Consider the following 20310-nt stretch of genomic DNA (forward strand, 5'->3'; position numbering starts at 1 on the left):
TGCTGTGACTTTACATGCACTTTCTAATGAGGTGAGTCATTATGAAGACTTTTTATCCTTTCTGTTCAAAATTAGGATGGAGACAACTTACTAATGATCACAATCACATTGCCCTTTCATTCAGGATTTTCTCCTCACGCACAGTTTTACATGGCTAATAGTATGCAATGTGTTGAAAAGCAAAGGAATTTATACAGATTAATAATTCTACTTCTGACAGCCACGAGTGATTTCAAATAGTAAAAACACGATGTAAAATGCTTAAATGATTGAACAGTCGCTTGTAGGCAAGCAGGTAGGATTACTAACTGTATTAATGTACAAATCAATTTGAATCTGTAGTTATGTGGAAGCATCCAGAAAATTGGGTTTTTGTTACTGTAAATGTAGTGCAAACTGCAAATTATATCCAAGATCTTAAGATGTCACTCTAAACTTGTCAAATAACTGAGATACAGACTTAACAACACACATATCCTTCTACTCCCACATCTTTTGGAATCCTAGGAATATTAAAACCCCTTACATTTCAATAATGAATAGTATATTCAAAACCAGAAAATGCCTGGAGTTAATCAAACTAGCTGCTTTCCTACTTGCCTTAACAGCTCAGAAAAACAAAGGAACACAGAGAATTCCCAAATGAAAGAACTACTGCCCAAGTGGCATTACCATACCTCTGCCTAGAGCAGTAAGAGAGGCAGTCCTACTGTGCCTACCTCCACAAATGAGACATGCACATCCTAAACAAAAGCGGCAGGGATGCAGATAATATACAGCACATATTACAAGTGACACAGGACAGAAGACTTCCAGCGTTATAAATACATGCATGCTACCCTGAAGTAGTAAATCTGAGTGTAAGATAATCTGCAGTGAAGAGCTGGAGCAGCAATCACACAGCATTATAACCATCATAACCAAGAGCATTTAAAAAAAATCTTCCTTTTCATCACTGGAGACAGGCCACTATTACATTCTGAATACTGAGCTAGCAAATCTGTTTTATACTGCAGTGAGAATGTTTCTTTGTGATTACTCAAATTCAATGTGAGAAAGCTTATCTCCTATCAAAGACAACACAACCATGCCAACAACTGCCACACAGAGGAAAACTGTGCCACTTTCAACAGCCTTCGATATTTTAATTAAATGAACAGGTATCTATAGTGGCATTGCCAAGATGCAGAATACACAGCAAGAAGTACAGTTGTATCAGCAAAAGATTGAAGCAGAACAGAAAAGGCCTACTTGGCACAGAAGAGAAGCTGATGAAAAAAGAAGAAATTCACTTCTTAGAGTAACACCAGATGCCCATGGAAGAACAAAAGGGCTAATACAGTTATGAGAACTATAAGCAGGGCAAATTTAACCAATTCCATGTGTACAGTAGGTCACCATGTGGAGATCTCTATTAATCCTGCAACCTCACTATTCCATCTTCTTGGATGCTGCACAACAGTACTTCCAAGTTATTTTTGGAAGTAAGGTGGGGGAGGGAATACAGTTAAGAAAGCAGGAAGATGTCCAAGAAGAAAACCACATGAGAACGTTAAGCAGAACACACCAGCAAGAAACTGCCTTTTTTGTTTTGTTTTTAACCATGTTCAGCATTTACTAGTGCAAGATCTCTATCAGTGTGAGTTCATAAGCTTCGTGGGCAGATGTATCTTCTGGAAGTGGCAAGAAAGAATATCAGGATCCTCCTTTCAGTGGGTACTAAAGAGTGGGTGCTATATCAGTACTATTAAGCCTGCTGAGGAACACACAATGCACTAAGGTCATCCATGTGACATCACTGCAGAAGTACAGGGAAATTTAGAATAAAAACTGGGAAGTATGTGTTTCATGACCTTCAGACAGTTCCTCCAGCACTCTCACACTCAATAAGCAGAGCAAGACAGTACCTAAATTATCACTAAATACCACTATTAGACTTTTTGTGCAAACAAAAATGAATCCAACATTTTTCAGAGAAGCCAGAAAACCTGTACACACTACAGTATATCTACTAAAATACCCAGATGTTCTAATTTGACAGGATTATACACATCTTTCAGAAGTAATAAAACATAACTACATGCATTTACACTTACATCTGATTTTTAGCCGCTTGTCTCTGAGCTTTCCGTTCTTTCCTTTTTTGATCTGGTGGCTTAGCAAAAACAATTTCAATGTTTTCTCCCTCTAAATCTTTGCCATTCATTTCTTCCATTGCCTGAAGGAATTAACCAGACTTTAAATATACTTCCATGCATATCTGAAGTTATTAATTTTGTTCTATCTTTTAGAGTATGCATTTTGAGATTTGTTATCCAGAGCTAAAATAACAATATAAAGCTAAAAAAATTTTAAACAATCAGACAGCATAGTATTATCAGTTCCAGTTCTGCATTTCTTCTGAACTTGGCTCTCAGATGCAGGACTTCATGGATCAGTTTAGAAATCTTCCCCTCAAAACTGAAAAATCTTTGCAAGCTGTTACAATTAATGAAGCAAGAGAACTGTCCTCTGAAAGTGCACACTTTGTAATCCACGAATAAATTCCTACTGTCAGCACACATGCAAACAGTACTAAAGCTAGAGCTCAGTATACTCTGCTATTCCTTCTATTTCACTTGTAACAAGTATCACCTTCTTTTTCAACTGGAAGCCAAAAATTAAGGAGTCTTCTGATCAAGAGAAAAAAACAAGCAAACCAACCACAAAAAACCCCAACTCCTCACCACCACCTCCCCACAACCCTCTCCTCAAGAAGATGCAAACCAAACAGCAAATCATTGACTCCTTCCCTACTCTCCCTACCATATACAATTCCTGTGGACCACACTTATTACTACAAGTTAATTTTGAGCTAAGCCCTGACAGGATATATATCTTACTAAGACTCTTCCCATCATCTTCTTAAGCATCTGCTTTAAGACATATGGATATGTAAGAAAAACTGAATCCACCCACAGAACATTAAAAAAACAGATACACTACAGGCAGGAGGGGATTTACACCTTTCCTTCCTTAATGACACATGGCATCAAGACTGGGCTAGCAAAATCCAGAAATGACAATTAGTAAATTGTCCAGCACCTCTCATTAAAAACAAAAAAAAAAGGTGTTTATTCCTGGAAAAATAAATTAAAACATTACCTAAGTTTTTATCACCTGCCCTAGAGAAACTGCTTTAGATTTCTACCAATAATTTGGTGAGAGAGTCATTCAACTTCTGGCGCTTGAGTTTCAAATGGTAACAACATTATTATCTCAAAAGCTCATCTGCAAAATTACTTAGGATAGGTGCATTTAAGATCCACTTCTCAAGCTAGAATTGCATCACCCTGAGACACCTACAGAGAACAAGGTTATCAGTGACAATGTGTTATCATTTCTCCAGACAAAGCTTTTTCTCAAGTTAGAAGAAGCATACAGCTTCTAGCAACACTACTTACAACACACACACACAGTTATAGTCCTCTTCACTTACCTTTACAGCACCATCCCGTTCATCAAAATGAATGAAAGCATAGTCTTTTAGCTTCTTCACTCGTTCTAGCTTTCCAAACTGACTGAAGGCCTTTTCTAGTATCTCCTCTGTTACAGTATTGGCAAGATTGCGTACAAACAAAACTTTTACCTAAGAGGATTAAAAAAAATAAAGAAAAAAAGAAAAAATATGGACTTAGGAGTATCATCAATTTCAAAACACAAAATGAAGCTTTGCAAGTTACTGCAATTGGCAGTACCGAAAAAACATCATTGTATTTTCTGTACAGCATTTTATATACGTACATATGTACATTTGAATAGTCACACAGCATGAGTTAGCTCCAAAATTCCCTGACAGAAATATTCCATCTGTTATCAAACATGATTACATAAGTATTAGTATCCTGAAAGTCAATCCAATTTGTGTTAGTGTGATCCTAGCAGCAGTTATCTTCAACCTAGAACACTATTAAACTTGAGAGAAGGTAACCAGAATTGGTTACACACAAAACAATTAACTTATCAAAACATTTAGTTGTTTAGACAGGCTTTTGCTCAGTTATTTGCAGAACAGTCATCACTGTAATATCTAGGTCAGAGGTGACAGGCCTGCAGCTTTCAAGCTGCTTAACTTGTGGTTCCCATGCTATAGCTACACCAAACACCTAACATCAGGACTGTGTTTGCCTGAAGGGCACTCAGTGACCTCAGTGAAGCCACTGCTGAAGGACAGAACTGCAGGCAGAGGGGGATACTAAGGCTGACACAGGCCAGTCACCCTCCAACTTTCTCAGAAGTCAAACTGTGCTGTTCCCTTGAGGAAGAGTCACCCCCAAATAACTCTGGAAGTTTAGTGAGCTCCCCCAGCTCGCAAGCTACACAAAGAGAGGTCTACAGCTTCTTCTAAAATCAGAAAGGCAGGTAATCATTCAACTACTGACTACCTGATATGGACTAAATCATCAATATAAAGTTTCATCAATCACCAACTGCATAGGATAAAGGAAAATCTAGAGCAGTCTGACAAAGGCTTAAACTAAACCCTTACTTAACACAGCAGACAACATACACTGGAAATCAGCAATCACCTATTAGTGACCCAACAGTGTTAAAAGATTCATCCTCATGCTGAGGATGCACTCAATGACTGGACATGAGCACGTTTACATGATGTCATCCATGTGTTCTTGCAATTTACATGACTCTTCAACTTGTTGAGAAGAGCTCCTTCCACATGCTGGCACCATGCTCTGGCAGTTTAATCACCTCCTATTGCCAAGGAAAGCTCAGTCTTACCTGCCTACAATGCAGCTGCCAATCAGCCGCAAGACCTGCAACTTCTGCCCACATCCCCTCTGCTCCTACTGGTTTCAAATTAGCTGATGACAACAAACAAACACAGCACATGGCAGCACTGACTCCTGACCCTGAAGGTCAACATAAATAACACAAGGTGTGAAAGGATGAAGGCAAGCATGCTTCCATTTCTGAAAAAGAGCTGTAGTACTCTACCCACAACATACAGGAATTCAATAAACCCAGACATCCCTTTTGGAAGAACTGCTATGTAATTAAGTTACAAAAAAATAAAAATTAAAAAAGGACACACTTCCATAAATATGTCTCACTCACTATCTGAACTAGTGGATAGGACGCAGAATTTGGAAGAAGTGATACTACAGACCAGATCATAAATCTAACCCAGTGTATCGACTCTATAGACTTTGGCAATAGTTACTGCTGCTGATTCTCAGGAGATCATAAAAGTCATAGCCAACTCCACAAGGAAAGCTGTTTCCTATTATGTATTAAGCTTCTCCTACATGTCTTGACGATAAGAGCAACCTTTACTTATCGCAACCCATACATAATAACCATTTTTAGTAAAACATCCTAACTGCTACCTTAACCTCATTCCATGGAAATGAATTACAGGAAGTTTTGTGATGTAATCAATGGGTTTGAAAACCACTAACTTTTAAACAGATGTTCCATATTCTTGTTCTTTAGAAAAGGATGAAAACTAGAACCTCACAAGGAACCATAAGTAGCCTAACGAATCCATGATGACTGACATGATTAAAAACTACAGAGAATAATCACTATTTTTAAAAAGATGCACTAATACAGTGTTTTTTACAGAAACAGAAAAACAACAAATTTAAATTTTCCCAGTATTTGCTCATGTTACTGATTGGAAGTGTAACTGAATGAGTCTGAGGACGTAAAAGCTATTAGGCAGGTTAAAGCATAGGCTGAGAGAAGATGAACCCATTTTTCCTTCACTTAAGCCAGCTCAGAAAGGAAGGGGAAAAAAGGAAGTCCTCCTCATTAAAGCTCACACATCGTTACACCAGGAACCTATAAATACCCCTAAAAAGCAATATACCCAGCACCAGTATTTTGTTTTAAAGGCAGAACTCACATTTAACAAACTCTTTAAGATTAGACTATCCCAAAACTTCTGATATCTGCTCCTTTTCCTCCTCTTACCTACAGCAAAAACACTTCAGGCCACATTCTCCAAGGGTTACTAGCCCTGTCTCTTGTCCTGTAATCTGCCAGATAGCCACAAGCATAAGACTTTATGTGGCTGCTTAACCTGCCACTCCAGAACGTCCTCTGCAGCCTCAGCCATCCTACAGAAATCAAGTAAGACATAAATTTAGCTAGACTACAACTGTAAGAGGCAACAAAATGACGCTTAAGAGAAATTAAACTATCAACACAGCTGCTTGTGAAATTGGAAAAAAGTTCACTTTGGACCAGAAGTCAGTAACTTAACCATTTATACTCTGATCTGTTAGTACAAACACTTATCTCCTGTCCCACATTCATCTAGCTTGAAAATCTAGCTTCATCTCTCATCATGCTCAAGCTACTTTGTATTTAAGCTAACAGTCCATTCAAATTATAAGTATTTACCCATACAACACTGTACAACATTTTACCAGAAGGACAAAGGAAAAAAGACTTGAGTAGACATTTCAGGAATTTAAATTAGTAGGTGTCCATATATTGATGAAATGACATGCCGCTTCTAAAAGATTAGGAACACTGTTCACCTTCTGGCTACATATGACAATCTGTCTTCCTTAAAGCTTGCTCTTATGGACTTGCTCTTCTAGCAGTCTTGACAAGAAAACCAGTGACCAGATGATTATTCTGATAAAAACAACCTACTTCTAGTCAGTTTCCTCTAGAACCTTCTATCACAGCAATGTCAAGATGACATGGGTCAATAGCTTTCCCTTTGCTCTGGACTGATAGCAGTCAGAAGCAATGACAGCCAAACTGCAGCTCACATGCAGGAACTGCAGCAGCAGCACTGCTGCTCCTTCTCTTAGGAGAAAGACAGCAAGAACAGAAAGTAAACCTTACACTTTGAGAAGGGTCAGATACAGTCAGCTTCTACACAGGTACATAACATGTCCAAGAAAGACTGGAATAGAGACTTTCCTTGTTGCAGGAATAAACTAATGGATACAGTCAGTGAGGAAGGTCAGACACCAACGATCATCTCAATTTCCATCTTCAGACACAAGGCAGTATTACAGTATTCTAATCCATAAAGCCTCACTCTTCCATACATCTTCAACCCAAGCTACATGCCCTATCTTTGGCATGTGGCACAAGATGTACACAAGTTGGTTTTCTCCATGTTTGCTACAGTTCTCTCCTTTATTTTCATGGTTCTTCCCTTTTCATGTCCCATTTCAAATACAAAACAATAGAACGTATTAACACGTCCAAAAAAAACGTACAGTAAATGGGGCAAACCACAATCAAGCTTTAATTTCTTTAGTCTTTCACTCTGCACATCTGTAAACTTACTTAAGAGAGATACCTGATTATGTCCCCTATCATTTCCTTTCCATCTATTTTGTTATATCAGCAGAAATTTCTGCCTATTTATTTTAACAGTTTGGTGGATTAGGTCTCTTCTCCTTTGAGCCAAGAAACTAAACATACAGGCTGCCATATTTAGGAAGTGCCACCTTCCACAAATTTGACCTGCAAGACTTTCTCTGCTGCTGAGAGTCTATCATGCTGGGCAAGAAAAATTAAGTCTGCAGACAAGATACTCCAAAAGCTTCTGTAATACCTGTATTACCTAAAATGAGCCCCCACCCCAACCATTTTCCCTTATGGCTCACCAAATAGGAGATCCCAGCCAAGCTATCTTACTAGGTCCATCAAAGTAGGACTCCAGCAAGTGACGTGTCTCAGATGAGAGTAAAAGCACAGACGAAAAGCAAGCAAAGAGAAAGAGATAAGGATATGGGCTAGCTAGGAGTTTCCATTAAACAACTCAGCTACACAACACAACTGAAAAAGACAGGGTCAGGCAATATCTGATGGGGAAAAAAAAAAAACAGGTAGTTTGTTTCTGGCAAGATACTACACACATATATAAAACAGCTACAACGTACTTCAAAATGTTAACAGTCCAGACTTCAGCTTCACCTCAATATTTGAAGTCCAAAATATTGCCACTCTAACTACAGAAAGGAATTAACACCCCCAAATCAAAAACAACTACCAAGTTCCAAACAGCAGCTAATTTACCTAACTCCTCAGAAGTAACTGCTAATGGCAACTTTGAAAGTACATTTGAGTACATTTGAACATGTTCTAATGCTGAAGTGATACAGTTCCAGGTTAAAAAATAATTAAGGCTCGTTCTGAGATATCTCTATTTCTGTCCTACCAAATACTAGGGTACAAAACCATTTTAACTCTAGCAGTCACCACCATCACTTTCAGGTAAAAAATTAACTACGTCATCCTATGTGTCATTTTGGCAAGAATTACATTCACTGTTCAGCCTTGGGAACACAAATAGTATAAAGCCATACAGAGCTTTAAAATCCACATAATTTCTGAGGTATATTCATTTTTTATCATCACATCTACAACATTCTCTGTCAAGAAGGCCAAAATATGTCATTTTATTTTAGGCTAATGCCAGGAAATACCTAATTTGGAACATTAAATGTACTATGGTCCCCTTGTAACTTTATTACCTTTGCCATGACTTCAGGATCTGGGTCTTCTATAGGGTCAGCCCATTCCACTGTAACAACATTGCCCCAGACTTTCACTTTGCCGCTCATTAACCTACGTCTGGCCTGAGCAGCAGTTTTGTGATCTTCGTATTCAAGAAAGCAGAAACCCCGGTTCTTTTTCTTGTCATCAGGCTGATGATACAATATGACATCTGTAAGACCCTCTGAAATTAAATAAAGGATTTATTTGTTATGCTTTCAATCCATTGATTTGCTTTATAAAGTGCAGGTCGTCTTTGTAGCTACGGAAGAATACCCTTTCTCTAACTGAGTGAAGGAGAATTAGGGGCAGGCAAAAGTTTTGCTTTGTCAATTCCCTACTTAAACCTCTAAGTTAAAACACTTATCAGTGTGTGTTTCTTCCATAAATGTCTAAACAACAAGAGAGAAAAGCTGCATGACTTCAATACCTAAAAAGTTTATTGCTCCAAAGAACTTAAAAGTTTATCATTCAGTAACAGAGAAAGTCATCAAACAGTACCTTTGCAAGTTCAAATGTTATCAAAAAGAGATCGTTAAAATTTAAGAATTATAAGGCATAGAACCAGTTACATTTTTCAGCTTGCTTCAGTTTTGCTTTGAGAAGTTTCAAAACATCCATTAGTACTGAAATTATTAAACTTTTAATTCATATTTCTTCTAACAGATTTTTTAAACGTCACACACTTACTCAACAGGTAGAACTTGGAACCACCCATCTAGTCTAATTACAAACATCTCAGCCCTCAGCAAAAGAACAGTTTTAAAAAAACCCAAGCAAACCCCGACACATAATGTTGAGATAAATGCCGAGTGGCCTCAGTTTGGTTTCATCATCACTCAACTGTAAGGAAAAAGATCGCTCATCGCTGACCACATTTGACATTTTCCAGCTCTAGAAAACCTACTTACTGACTCACCTGTAACTTTGCTGAATTCTTCGACGATTTGCTCCTTGGTTTTACTCTTAGGAATAGAGCCAACAAAAAGCCTATTATTGGCAACAGAGATGCATACACCAATATGTTTTCCAGAACGAATTTCATGGTTGTTGTACTGCAAGAAAAAAATTATTGGACAAACATCAGTTACAAATAATTTTCACTACCCCTCAACAGCAGTATACTGAATATTTAACTTTGGAAAAGTCAGAATTAAGCAATATATTAAACTTCTGCAGCTTAACACATTTTTACCATGCATATTTAACTACTCTGAAGTATACGCATGTTTTCTAAGGTATCTTCAATTTCAGCCAACAATTATCTTCCCTCCTTGTTCAAGTCTCTCAATACTTTTTTCTTTAGAGACTTTTTCATGCAGAAACATGCAAGTCATCAAGGTCAAGGCTTCTCCCCTCACAACCATGCAACTTTACAAGTTCCTCTATAGGCTGTAGCTATAAATTCTTGATTTGTGTGTAATACAAGACGTGAGTTGCAATAAAGTCAGATTCCCTTCTGAAGTTCCACAGTTAACAAAAGAAAGTCATGATCAAGTCTGCTCCACACAATGTTCAAAGAGCAAATACTTTCCAAAGCATAAACATTCCACATGTAAACATAGTCAACAGCAAGAACAACTTTCTAATGATTTGAAATCCTAAGACTTCTGTTAAAATGCTTCTTCCATAACATCTGGAAGATACCCTGATACTCAGCAGTTTAAAGGGGAAAAAAACCCCCTAGCATTACTGTAGACATCTGTTGAGAAAACACCAAAAAATGCCTTTCACTGAGATGCAGGCACAGACATGTGTCATCCAAACAAGCAGCAGGGAGAGCAACTGCTGGTACATCAACCCACTTCTAACTTGAAGCCTTGCAACAGACAGTACTTAACTAAGAAAACGAATTTTGTGGTCAACATCTTATTGCCAAGTAGCAGGACAGATTTTTAAAATTTCATCTAGCTATAAACTATAGTTTCATCTAGTTATAAACTATAATTTGTTTTGTGCTTGATGGTAAATCTTACTACATGAGCTAGTTGTCCTCCACCCCATTGTGCTTTTTGTGCAATAAAATCCGGGGGAAGATGTTTGTTTATATTTATCTTGGGTAAACAAAAACTCCATCACTGAAAATTTTCTAAGCTAGGTAACTGCACCAAAAGTGAGCAAAACGGGAGAACTGCACATGTGAAAAGGACCTGGAGTGACATCTTCACAAGGAATTATGTCTCAAAACATAGCAGGAGATAATGAAGGACTTCTATCGCCCTATCTGTTGCCCATGTGGCAGAGGAATATGCAATCTTAGAGTAGGAAACTGCAGGAGGAGCTGCACTAGCTGCATATGAAGAATATATATATATATCATCACTAATAAACACATACATTAATGAAGAGACAATTATAGTAGCTAAAAAAAGAAATCTTCTAAAGAAACACCTTTAAAGAAGCTGACAGTTTATTAGCCTGTGAAAGTGATTCTTTACTAACTGAACTGTACAGTAAGAAGTGTGCATTAGGAAGCTTTTTCTACTGAGGGTGTTCAAACAGTGGAACAGCACTGTCTAAGAGAGGCATCTGGACAATGCCCCTGAAGATCAAGATGACAGCAACAATTCTGGTCAGCCATCAAATGCTCAGGCAGATGGACCGATGATCATTGCAGGTCCCTTCCAAATGAAATACTCTGTTCTATACAGATCACAGGAAGTATTATCCAACTGTTCCTGATAAAGTCTAACACCAAAGTTTGACTGTACATTTAATCCTAACAGTCTCTCACACAACTCAGTATGTTCCATGACAGCAAAATTAACGAAGTAAAATTAGTATTTTCTACCATATTGCAGTTCTACTGATAGTTTCTACATTTTTTTTCAACCTACAATTTATTAACTGCTCTTTTTCACTGTGTGCTTCTCTTTATACAAAGAAAACAGTCTTCAGTTAGGTGTTCTTGACCATCAAGTTGGTGATTTTTAGGTAAATAGTCTGCATACCATCTGTAAACTCAGATTAGACATAAAAAGGCTCTGATGATGGTCTGGGTAAAGTGCCAAAACAGCCAGGCTACCAAAGTAGCTATGTCAGCATACTGCCTCCCTCTCCTGTCACCATGGAATCTGTGTCTGAAGTCAGTAGCAGAGATTGCCACCCTCCAGACAATGTAATAGTTTAGGGTTTTTTTCTCACTGACTTATGTAAGAACTTACTAACAAGTCAAAATATGCAGAAGGTCTGTACTGTCACTTTACTGACTTAAATTTTCACTATCAATTTCAGTTCATTAGGCACAAATGGGGCAAGTTGTACCTCCATGCATAGCTGGCAAACTGCTTAAATCACCTGTACCTTCACTGACCAAGTTTACACCTGTTCTAGTCAAAAATATACTGAATGCTTCAAGAGATTTCAGTGTTTTCCTACAAGCTTCACCTCAAAAGTTTTTATTCTGTACATATCTAGAGAGACCTTATTCACAAAGAAATACTTTGAAAAACTTAACTCTAACAACTTCTTATGAAATAGGAAGAACTGAACATGTGTGTCAAAGAACACAACTGGAGTTGTAATAATTCTTAAACAGTATAAAGTAAACAAAACATGTTAACAGGGGGAAAAATACTGAGATTTAAAAAAAAAAAATCACACTTTGATAGTGAATTTTTTGTGAACATCTCATTTGCCATTTCTACTTAGCAAAGGGTTAACCACATTGAATTAAATACTGGTCATAAAAAAGGAGAGAATTCCCTAAATTGTTTTTGAAATAGTTCTAGCTGTGCTTAAGACAAAAATGGAGTGATACTATGGCCTGATACTGAGAAGAATTACAGATATGAAGAGTAATTAATTATAAGTGGCTTAAAAATGCATATGCATAAACAAAATCAAGACCAACCTTTTAAACTGCAAGTCTTTTTCTTCTTGTTAACGAATAAAGTAAGTCAACATTAAGTGTATCCAGAAATTTTAGTTCAGTTTTATATTAAGTTGACTTATAGACTGTGGAAGATACACACAGCAGGCACACAAACACTAACTGTATGCAAAATATGCCACACCAACTCCAAGGGCCTGAAGACAGCTCAGTTAATTCTCCACTGTAGTTTGGATACTGACAAAAACATAGCTGTATCTTATTGCCCAAAAGCCTATAGGCAATGCAGACACTTTTAATCTCATTTTTCTACTTGGTCCTGAAAATAAAAAAAAAAAAAGCCCCTTGGAAAAAGATGGGAAATAACAGAATCACCATTATCCCAAGGAGTCCAGAAAGGGCAAAAATAAGTTGTACACACACAAGAGGATTACAGGCAATATCAAAACAGACACCACCTGTTAAAATAATGGCTTATGAAAATGCCTAGGACCAAGTGTTCAGTGATTTGAAGAAGTCTTTCAGCAGTATCTCCCATGCATGTGAAACTAATGCAAGTTATAGACCTACCATTTTCAACTGAGCTCAACAGCCACTGTTTGCAAATACTGCTGCAAACCACTTCCAGAAAACCTGGGAAACTTATTAACCAAACTAGCCAGTCAACCACAGCTGGAATCACTCCAGAAAAAAACCTGACAGATATGACAGAATCCAATCTAAGACTAAGCCTACTTTCCAAGAGTTTAGCATAAAGGTTGGAAGACTGCTCCATCAATTGCAACACTTCTGAGCTACTACCCTCAGCAGCTATTTAACTGACAACCAGAACACAGTGTGCTTTTCTCCTGCATATCAAAGATCAGACATAAAGGGACACCAAGTAGCTCCTTGCCTTGTATCTTTGAGTGGAAGACTGAGGCTAGGATCTGATGTTACTTTTCCGGAAACATGACTCGAATTACTTTCTAGAGCATGTTGCCTTTAAACAAAATCCAGCTAAATTACAAGAATTGTTTTTTTCATTTACTAGGTACCTCTGGGAACTTATGTGATTTGAGTCATTGTTTTTCTAAGTTTTAAGAGTTAACTCTTAAGACTTCACACACACTCCGAACAGTTAGATTGACAATGACAGTACAGAGAGAACACACAGTTATCCCCAGTATATCTGACTGCACACTGGAACATCCAACTCTTCTTATTTAGAAAGCTAATCAGCATATACCAGGTTGGTTTGGTACTTCCACTTTGCAGACATTTGTGTACTTTCTCTAAACAAATTCCCATTTTCAGCTTGATTTGTCTCCACTAACTGACTTATATGTTAATAGGCTACCATAATTTAAAGTATACCTTATTACAAAACAAGGTATGTTAACCCTAGTACAGCAATACAGTATCAGCACACTTCAGAATGGAAATGGTTAGCACTCATACCACACACTAATCCTGGCCACATCAGTGTAGCAGTAACCAGCTCAAAAAATTCAAATTTAACTTAGCCAAGAAAATAAAAGCACTGTGCAAGGATCAGGGTAGTGCTTCTCCCCACCCTCTTTTCTAGTGATAGGCACTTCATGCGTAAAACCTGAAAAGCTTATCATGAGTATAGTATACCACATCAAACTATTTCATAACTCTATGTAAAACAGAGGGAATGCTCCTTAGACCAGCAAGATTTATAACGTTTTCCTGTCAGCTGCAACAAACAGAACAGACCTTCAATGCTCAAGAGACATTTTTTCCCCATCTGAAGTATCTTATAAAATTCTGTGACTTTGAAGCACTTTTCCAGCACAGGCCCCCTGCTGGTGCAGAAACACATCAGGAGTCACAGACACCCTGACCAGCACTGCCCTTGTACCACAGCAACCCCAGCACCACTGCTCTCTAGAACTCATACAGATGGAGACAGCTCAGAAGTCACTACTGCTAATACAGCTTGAGCTAACAATAAAGGCTCATCTAACTGGACCAAACAGCAGTCCCTCAGCTTTTTTTTTCCCAGTCCCTAATGCAGTCAGCAAATATTTATATGCAATGAGGAAATAAATTTGACACCCAGTGGACATTTATGAAGTAATCTAACAATGCCAGTTTCACCTTAAGCATTTAAGCACTAGGAAGACAACTGCTTATAAGCCAGAGTGTACTTCATCAAAAAAGAAAAAAAAAATCCAAGAGAACTTACCAGTTTAACAGCTTCCTGAGCTGCCTCTTTAGTACAAAAAGTGACAAAAGCATATCCTCTGTTCAGGCCAGTGAGTGGATCCATCATTAAGCGGAGATCCCATATAGGTCCAGCTTTCTCAAACAACGGAACAAGTTCATCTTCAAACAAGTCTCTCGGAATTTTGCCCACAAATATCTACAACAGACATACAAAGCACTGCTTATAAAAAGTATTTCCAATGAGTAAGTCTGCATCTGCACAAATATCTTCTCCCTCTTACCTCTGTACCAACAGAAGGTTGTTGTCCTGAATATACAGACTCTGGAGGAGGTCCACCATATTTCCTCTGTCCAGTAGTCACATCAAGAGTGTAGCCAGTTCTCTCCAACAGTGCCTTCAAGTAAGAAACTTAAAATTTTAAAATCACATACAGACTGAGCAAGCTTAGCTGCACTTCATTCACAGACAGACATGCTTCTAATTCCTTTTAAACTGTACTGCTTTGAAGCTCCCACAAACAAATCTACTTCTAGTACTTCAACAAAAAACTTGCAAAACAATTAACAGAACTATTAGGTAAAGAAACACTACTCGAAAATTAGAAATTCATATCCAGTTTTCCCAATTCCTTCATTTTCATTAAAAAAATAAATCTAATAGTGAGCTTCCCTTTAATTAGGAAGATCTTAGTCTGAGCCACTTCTCGTTTTGGCATGTCCAATCCTGCAGATGTTTATACACAGGAGTTCCCTGCACTTAATGAGATTACTCATGAGTGTGAAGTTTAAGAACACACGTTTAAGTGCTTACACCCCTGGAACACCGTACAGACTGCTTCAGGTACCCAACTACCAAAGTGGCAGTACTGTTTCCTTTCTCTTATCAACCCCCCTTCAAATTCCTTGTGGGCTTATCCAGGATACCAGGACAACTGACCCTCAGTAGCAGCACTGCATATAGATATAGATTTAGTTACAGACACACTACCAATTTAAAACATTAGCTGACATTCAGCATGCATACACGTGAGAAACTCCTCTGACATTAAGTCTTTCTTAATAATTTTGCACAAAGACAAATCAACTCTCCATACAAAGAAACTGCATATTAAACAAGTCCAATTATAGTCAAGAGTTGGCAATTTTACAACTACAAAATTGCATTTATTTTAAATGCTATAGCCATCAGCAGTAAAAGCTATGCTAGTTATTGACGTTATTAACCAAGTCCTCATAATATTGTTGTTGTACGTGGCAGTGACAAAAAACTGTACTAGTTTCTTTTAAAACTTGTAATTAATGGCATCCCAGCCTCCAAGTCAAGAGGAAAAAAGAATTTCTAATTTTACAGGGTTATTTGTAATGATCATTTTATACTATATACATGAAGTGTCAAGGAAGAAAAATTCTCTGAGGTTTTTTTATGACATCACCTAAACATGCTTAGATGGTTTTCCCTCCCTTAAGCTTTGGTAAAGTTGCTAATCACAGTATTTAAAAAAAAATCATTATATGCCTAACTCTTGAGAAAGAAGTCTCTTGCTAGCAGCAGACATGGCCAGAAAATAATTTAGCCCTTATTAAGACAGTTTGGGGTGCAGTTTATGAGCACAGTAATTATGTCATAAGAAGTGGGCTAAATCCTAAATCCATTACAATCTGTTTTTTCAGACATGTGGTATCTCCTCCCTATTGTGGAGCTGCTCTAAATCTGAACTAAGGGGGCGGAGTAGAAACAACAAAAAAAATCAGCAGCAGCTGATCTTATGCATTTTGAACTCGAGTAACTATGCACAAACTTTTTACTGTGAAACAGAGCAACTGTTTCAATAAGACAAACTATGAAATCGTTTTCACTTTTGTATGCTCAGTTCCAGCAATTATTGCATTAAATTTCTACTTGAAAAGGAAGAAATGCAGGACAAAATTCCAAGTGAAAGTTTTCAACAGTGACAAATATGACAAATAATCTGTAACAGGCTTTTTAAGTAAAGCCCAGTTCCAAAACAATCAACATAACTATCACAACAACTCGGATAAACAAACAACAGGCAGACCTCATAACTTCTGTTTTTACCAACATACCTTAATTTTTGCCTCATCTGGTCCTTTGCTAGAATCTGCCACCTTGGTCCCCTGTTTTTCTCTCTGCCTGTATGTCTTCATGACTCCACATAAAAAGGCACTTTTGTTCTGCAAAAGACACAATCTTCAGTTCTGAAAACACGACAAGCCAGAATCTCATTTTACCTTGAACTAATAAAGTGTTCACTTCACATATCACACATGGATCACTGAAGAGACCCAGACCTCTTCCCAAACAACAGTTTATCCCTCAACAATTATATTGTCAATTGCTTAATGTTACCTGAACATGTGAGAGATCACTGTCTTTAAACTGCTGAAGCACTGCCAGTGCACCTTCTTCATTGAATTCTTTTAAAGCTTCAATAGCTCTTTCATCTAGATCACTATGTGCAACTAGCCCTGAAGAAAAGAAAAACATTACTTATCAGTCATCTTTGCAAAACCTCATGTAGCATCCCTAACATATTTCAGTGACTTCTAAATCAATTACTGATTAAAGTAAGTCACCATGCCTAAAAAAACATTTAGTTCCTTTGAAAGGTATATAATCCCTAAATTAAAACCAAAAAGAGATAAGATTCAGAGTAAAAGTTACCACATTTAACTGTTCATTTGACTTCTGTGAAACCCAGATGTTACATGGGCGAAATTTAATCTCAATATCCTGAAGCTGAATTCAGAGAAGTGCATCAAAACCTACCAAAGCCTAACTTAGCTTGCCTAGCAATGGTACCTTGGTACACTTTTAGAAGACCATAAATACAAATAAACTGCAGCACTAAAGATGACCACCACAATCCAAAAATCAAGCTTAAAAATGCTACTAGCTATTACCACATCTGAAAAAACCAGCTCCATAACTTTTGCATCCATGAGCCCAAACACCATGTCAGGAAGTATCACTTACACAAGAAGATGCACACCAAGGCTTTAGTCTCTTATGGTTACCTACAATTACCACAAAAATTGCAAATTGCACAAAGACCACATCACCTGCTCCTCCTAAAAATCATCTGTTGCCTATTCCAGCTGTTGCTCTGGTCCCCTGCATACTTCTTCCCACCCCTCAGCCCAAGTAGCCTGGGACTTTCCTCTGAAAGATAGTAAAATAAATTGAAGTACTGAATCTAAAATAGCCAGATTTTGGTAAGACTGCAGTTCCCATACTTTTGGAAACCACAAAAAGTTGCTATTTTAGCCCAAAGACAGTAGAATCCAATAAAATATTATACGGGTGGTTTTGCAAGTCTTAGATCTTACCTGCAACGTAAATTTCATCTAGTTTTTCAGCAACTTTCTGTGGTAAACCAGCATCAAGCAATGTCTGGAAATGCTCAGAATGGGTAACTGCAGCAGAAGTATCCATGGGCTCTTCAGTACCATTCCCATTAACATGTTCAGTAGCCATGTTTCCAGATATCTGTTCAAATGCAATAAGCATCAAAATTAAGCTAAATATATCTTCAGGTGGAACAATTCAAGTGACAGTACATGCAACAGACTACCCTATTCTCTTAAAGTAGTGTGGAAAAAATATAAAAAATACCAGATCACCGCCCTGATAATTTTTATTTTTTTTGTTAGTTTTGCAAGGCGCAGTTAATTCCTCAAAAGAAGCACTAACACAAAGGAAAGCCCTAACACCACTACCTAAGGGGGGTGGGGTAGCTCCCACTGCAGGTTTTACACAACCCAGACAGACACTGACTCACCTCCCCTCTCTCTTAACACACTCTCTAAGACGCTCTGAACAAGTTAGAAATGGAGCAAAAAGGCAACAGCGGGGGTGGCAGGACAAGCAAACCTGCCACATGCACCGCGATACCGTCACTGACACTCGCTGCCGCCTCCACCGCCCGCTGCAAACTCGCTGCCCCTCGGCGCACGCCGCCTCTCCAGGCCCCGGGCGCGGCCGGGATCCCTTCCCGCCTCCACTTCGGTGCCGGCCGGGCAAGCGAGAGGAACAAAGCGCTCTTCCCAGCCCGCACCCACCCACGGCGGCGGCGGCCATGAGCCCGATGGAAACACGTGCTCCGCGCGTTCAGATGTCCTACAACTTCCTCCAGTGACCGACTTCCCCCCCTCCCCGCCACACTCCCGCGGGAGGAGCGGCTCCCCCCCGCCCCGAGCCCCGGCCATTCCCCACCTCTCACCCTATTCCCCCCGGAGAGCGGGTTGCAACACCGCGGGCCCGATTTCACCACCCGGCCGGGAGCTCGCGGTGCCTCCCGGCCCCGCCGCTGCCTCCCGGCCACACTCCTGTCCGGAACAATGCGAGGCCCGGTTTCCCAGCCAGGAAACGCCGCTGCCCATCGCCCACCGCCGCCCGACGTGACCGGGGCCACGCCAAACCCGGGCGGCCCCGCTCCCCACGCACACGCCGGGCACCGAGGCCGCGGTCGGCCCTCTGCCCCTCACGGGCAATGAATGGAGCGGCGGGGCCGGCGGGACAATAAGGCGGGAGCCACGCGCCCCGCGCCGGCCCGGCTCGGGTGGTGCCCCGGCCGCCGCCGCCACGCCGGGGCCGCGCACCGGCCCGGCCGGCCCCCGCCCGCCCGACAGCGGCGGCCACGAAGGCAGCGCCGGCAGCTCCTCCGCCCATCGCGCGGCGCCCCGGCCCCAGAGCGCTGCGGGGCCCCAGCGTGCGCCTCCCGCCCTCCGCCGCCTCAGCCCGCGCTGCCACCCGGCCCGCTTCCACCCCGCCGGCGCCCGGCCGCCCTGACCTGCGTGTGTCTGCGGGGGGGAGAACCGCCGTGTGCGAAGGGTCTCTCGGGGCGCGGGTCGTGGCTCGGCGTGCTGAGGCGCTGCCCCCGTTCCGCGCTCCCGCGGCGGTGTGTCCGGGCAGTGCTGCTGCTGGAGCTGGCGTAAAATGGCGGCCGCTCGAGCGCTCACGCCGCTGCTGCTGCTGCTGCTGCTGGCACCAGCCCCGGCCCCTTCCACTCCGCGCGGGGGGGGCGGGCGGAGGGCGGGCGGGAGCGGAGCGGGGGGAGAGGGAAGAGAAGAGGAGGAGGAGGCGGAGGAGGCGCCGCCGCGCGCGCTGGCGCAGCCCCAAAACCCGGGGTCTCCCAGGCAGCTCCGCAAGGGTTATATCGCCGAGCCCCGCCCGCGCGCGCGCGCCCGCCCTCCCCTCCGTTCGCCCCACGCGCGCGCTCTCCGCCTTCCATGCGGAGCGGCGCGCGCCTCTCCCTCCCCGCGCTCCTGCCTCCCTCCCGCGTGAAGCGCCGCCGAGGGGAGGCGGCGGCGGGACGAGCCCCCTGCGCGGACGGCGCGTTCCCCGGCGCCGCCCGCCTGCACCTGTGCGGGCTCGGCGCCGGCGGAGCGGCCGCGGCCGGACCGGGATTGGGCGAGCGGCCGTTCCCACGGCGCGCAGGTGGCACACGGGGGGGGAACGGCGGCGGCCGCAGGCGGGGGGGCCGGGGGGAAGTCCCGGCCCGCGGCGGGGAGGGGACGGAGGAGACAAAGCCACGCAGACAAAGGGAGGGGAGAGCCACGCTTTGTGTGGCTGCCGGCCAGGCGAGCCCGGCGGCGCTCGGCGTTCCCGCACTGGAGACGGGAGGAGCCTCACCCCTGGCCAGAGGGGCGGCCCGCAGGCACCGGCCCCTCGCACTGCCCGCCCCGCAGCAGCCGCCGGGCGGAGGCAGAGCTCGGCCCGGGGGAACGCGAGTTTCCTTCGGGCGCGGCGCGGA

General features: G+C 41.4%; 2 protein-coding genes across 5 annotated transcripts in view; both read right to left on the minus strand.

Moving 5' to 3' along the window:
- Positions 1 to 19599, minus strand: part of SYNCRIP (synaptotagmin binding cytoplasmic RNA interacting protein) — a 25823-nt gene extending 6224 nt beyond the window's left edge. For 2 of the 4 annotated variants that reach the window (XM_066315098.1, XM_066315097.1), the window contains exons 1-10: positions 19348 to 19599; positions 17885 to 18044; positions 16905 to 17023; positions 16622 to 16729; positions 14818 to 14931; positions 14556 to 14732; positions 9449 to 9584; positions 8508 to 8713; positions 3479 to 3628; positions 2097 to 2218 (exon numbers count right to left, since the gene is read on the minus strand). In XM_066315098.1, the coding sequence (XP_066171195.1) occupies positions 2097 to 2218; positions 3479 to 3628; positions 8508 to 8713; positions 9449 to 9584; positions 14556 to 14732; positions 14818 to 14931; positions 16622 to 16729; positions 16905 to 17023; positions 17885 to 18032 (1280 nt within the window). In that variant the 5' untranslated portion in view covers positions 18033 to 18044; positions 19348 to 19599. The remainder of the gene's footprint in view (positions 1 to 2096; positions 2219 to 3478; positions 3629 to 8507; positions 8714 to 9448; positions 9585 to 14555; positions 14733 to 14817; positions 14932 to 16621; positions 16730 to 16904; positions 17024 to 17884; positions 18045 to 19347) is intronic. The other 2 variants (XM_066315100.1, XM_066315099.1) reach the window with 2 other exon arrangements.
- The window catches only part of SNX14 (sorting nexin 14), a 146393-nt gene that overhangs the window by 66532 nt on the left and 59551 nt on the right, over positions 1 to 20310 (minus strand). The gene's annotated exons all lie outside the window — the stretch shown is intronic.

Source organism: Sylvia atricapilla, chromosome 3 (assembly GCF_009819655.1).
Source record: "Sylvia atricapilla isolate bSylAtr1 chromosome 3, bSylAtr1.pri, whole genome shotgun sequence".
Lineage (NCBI taxonomy): Eukaryota > Metazoa > Chordata > Aves > Passeriformes > Sylviidae > Sylvia > Sylvia atricapilla.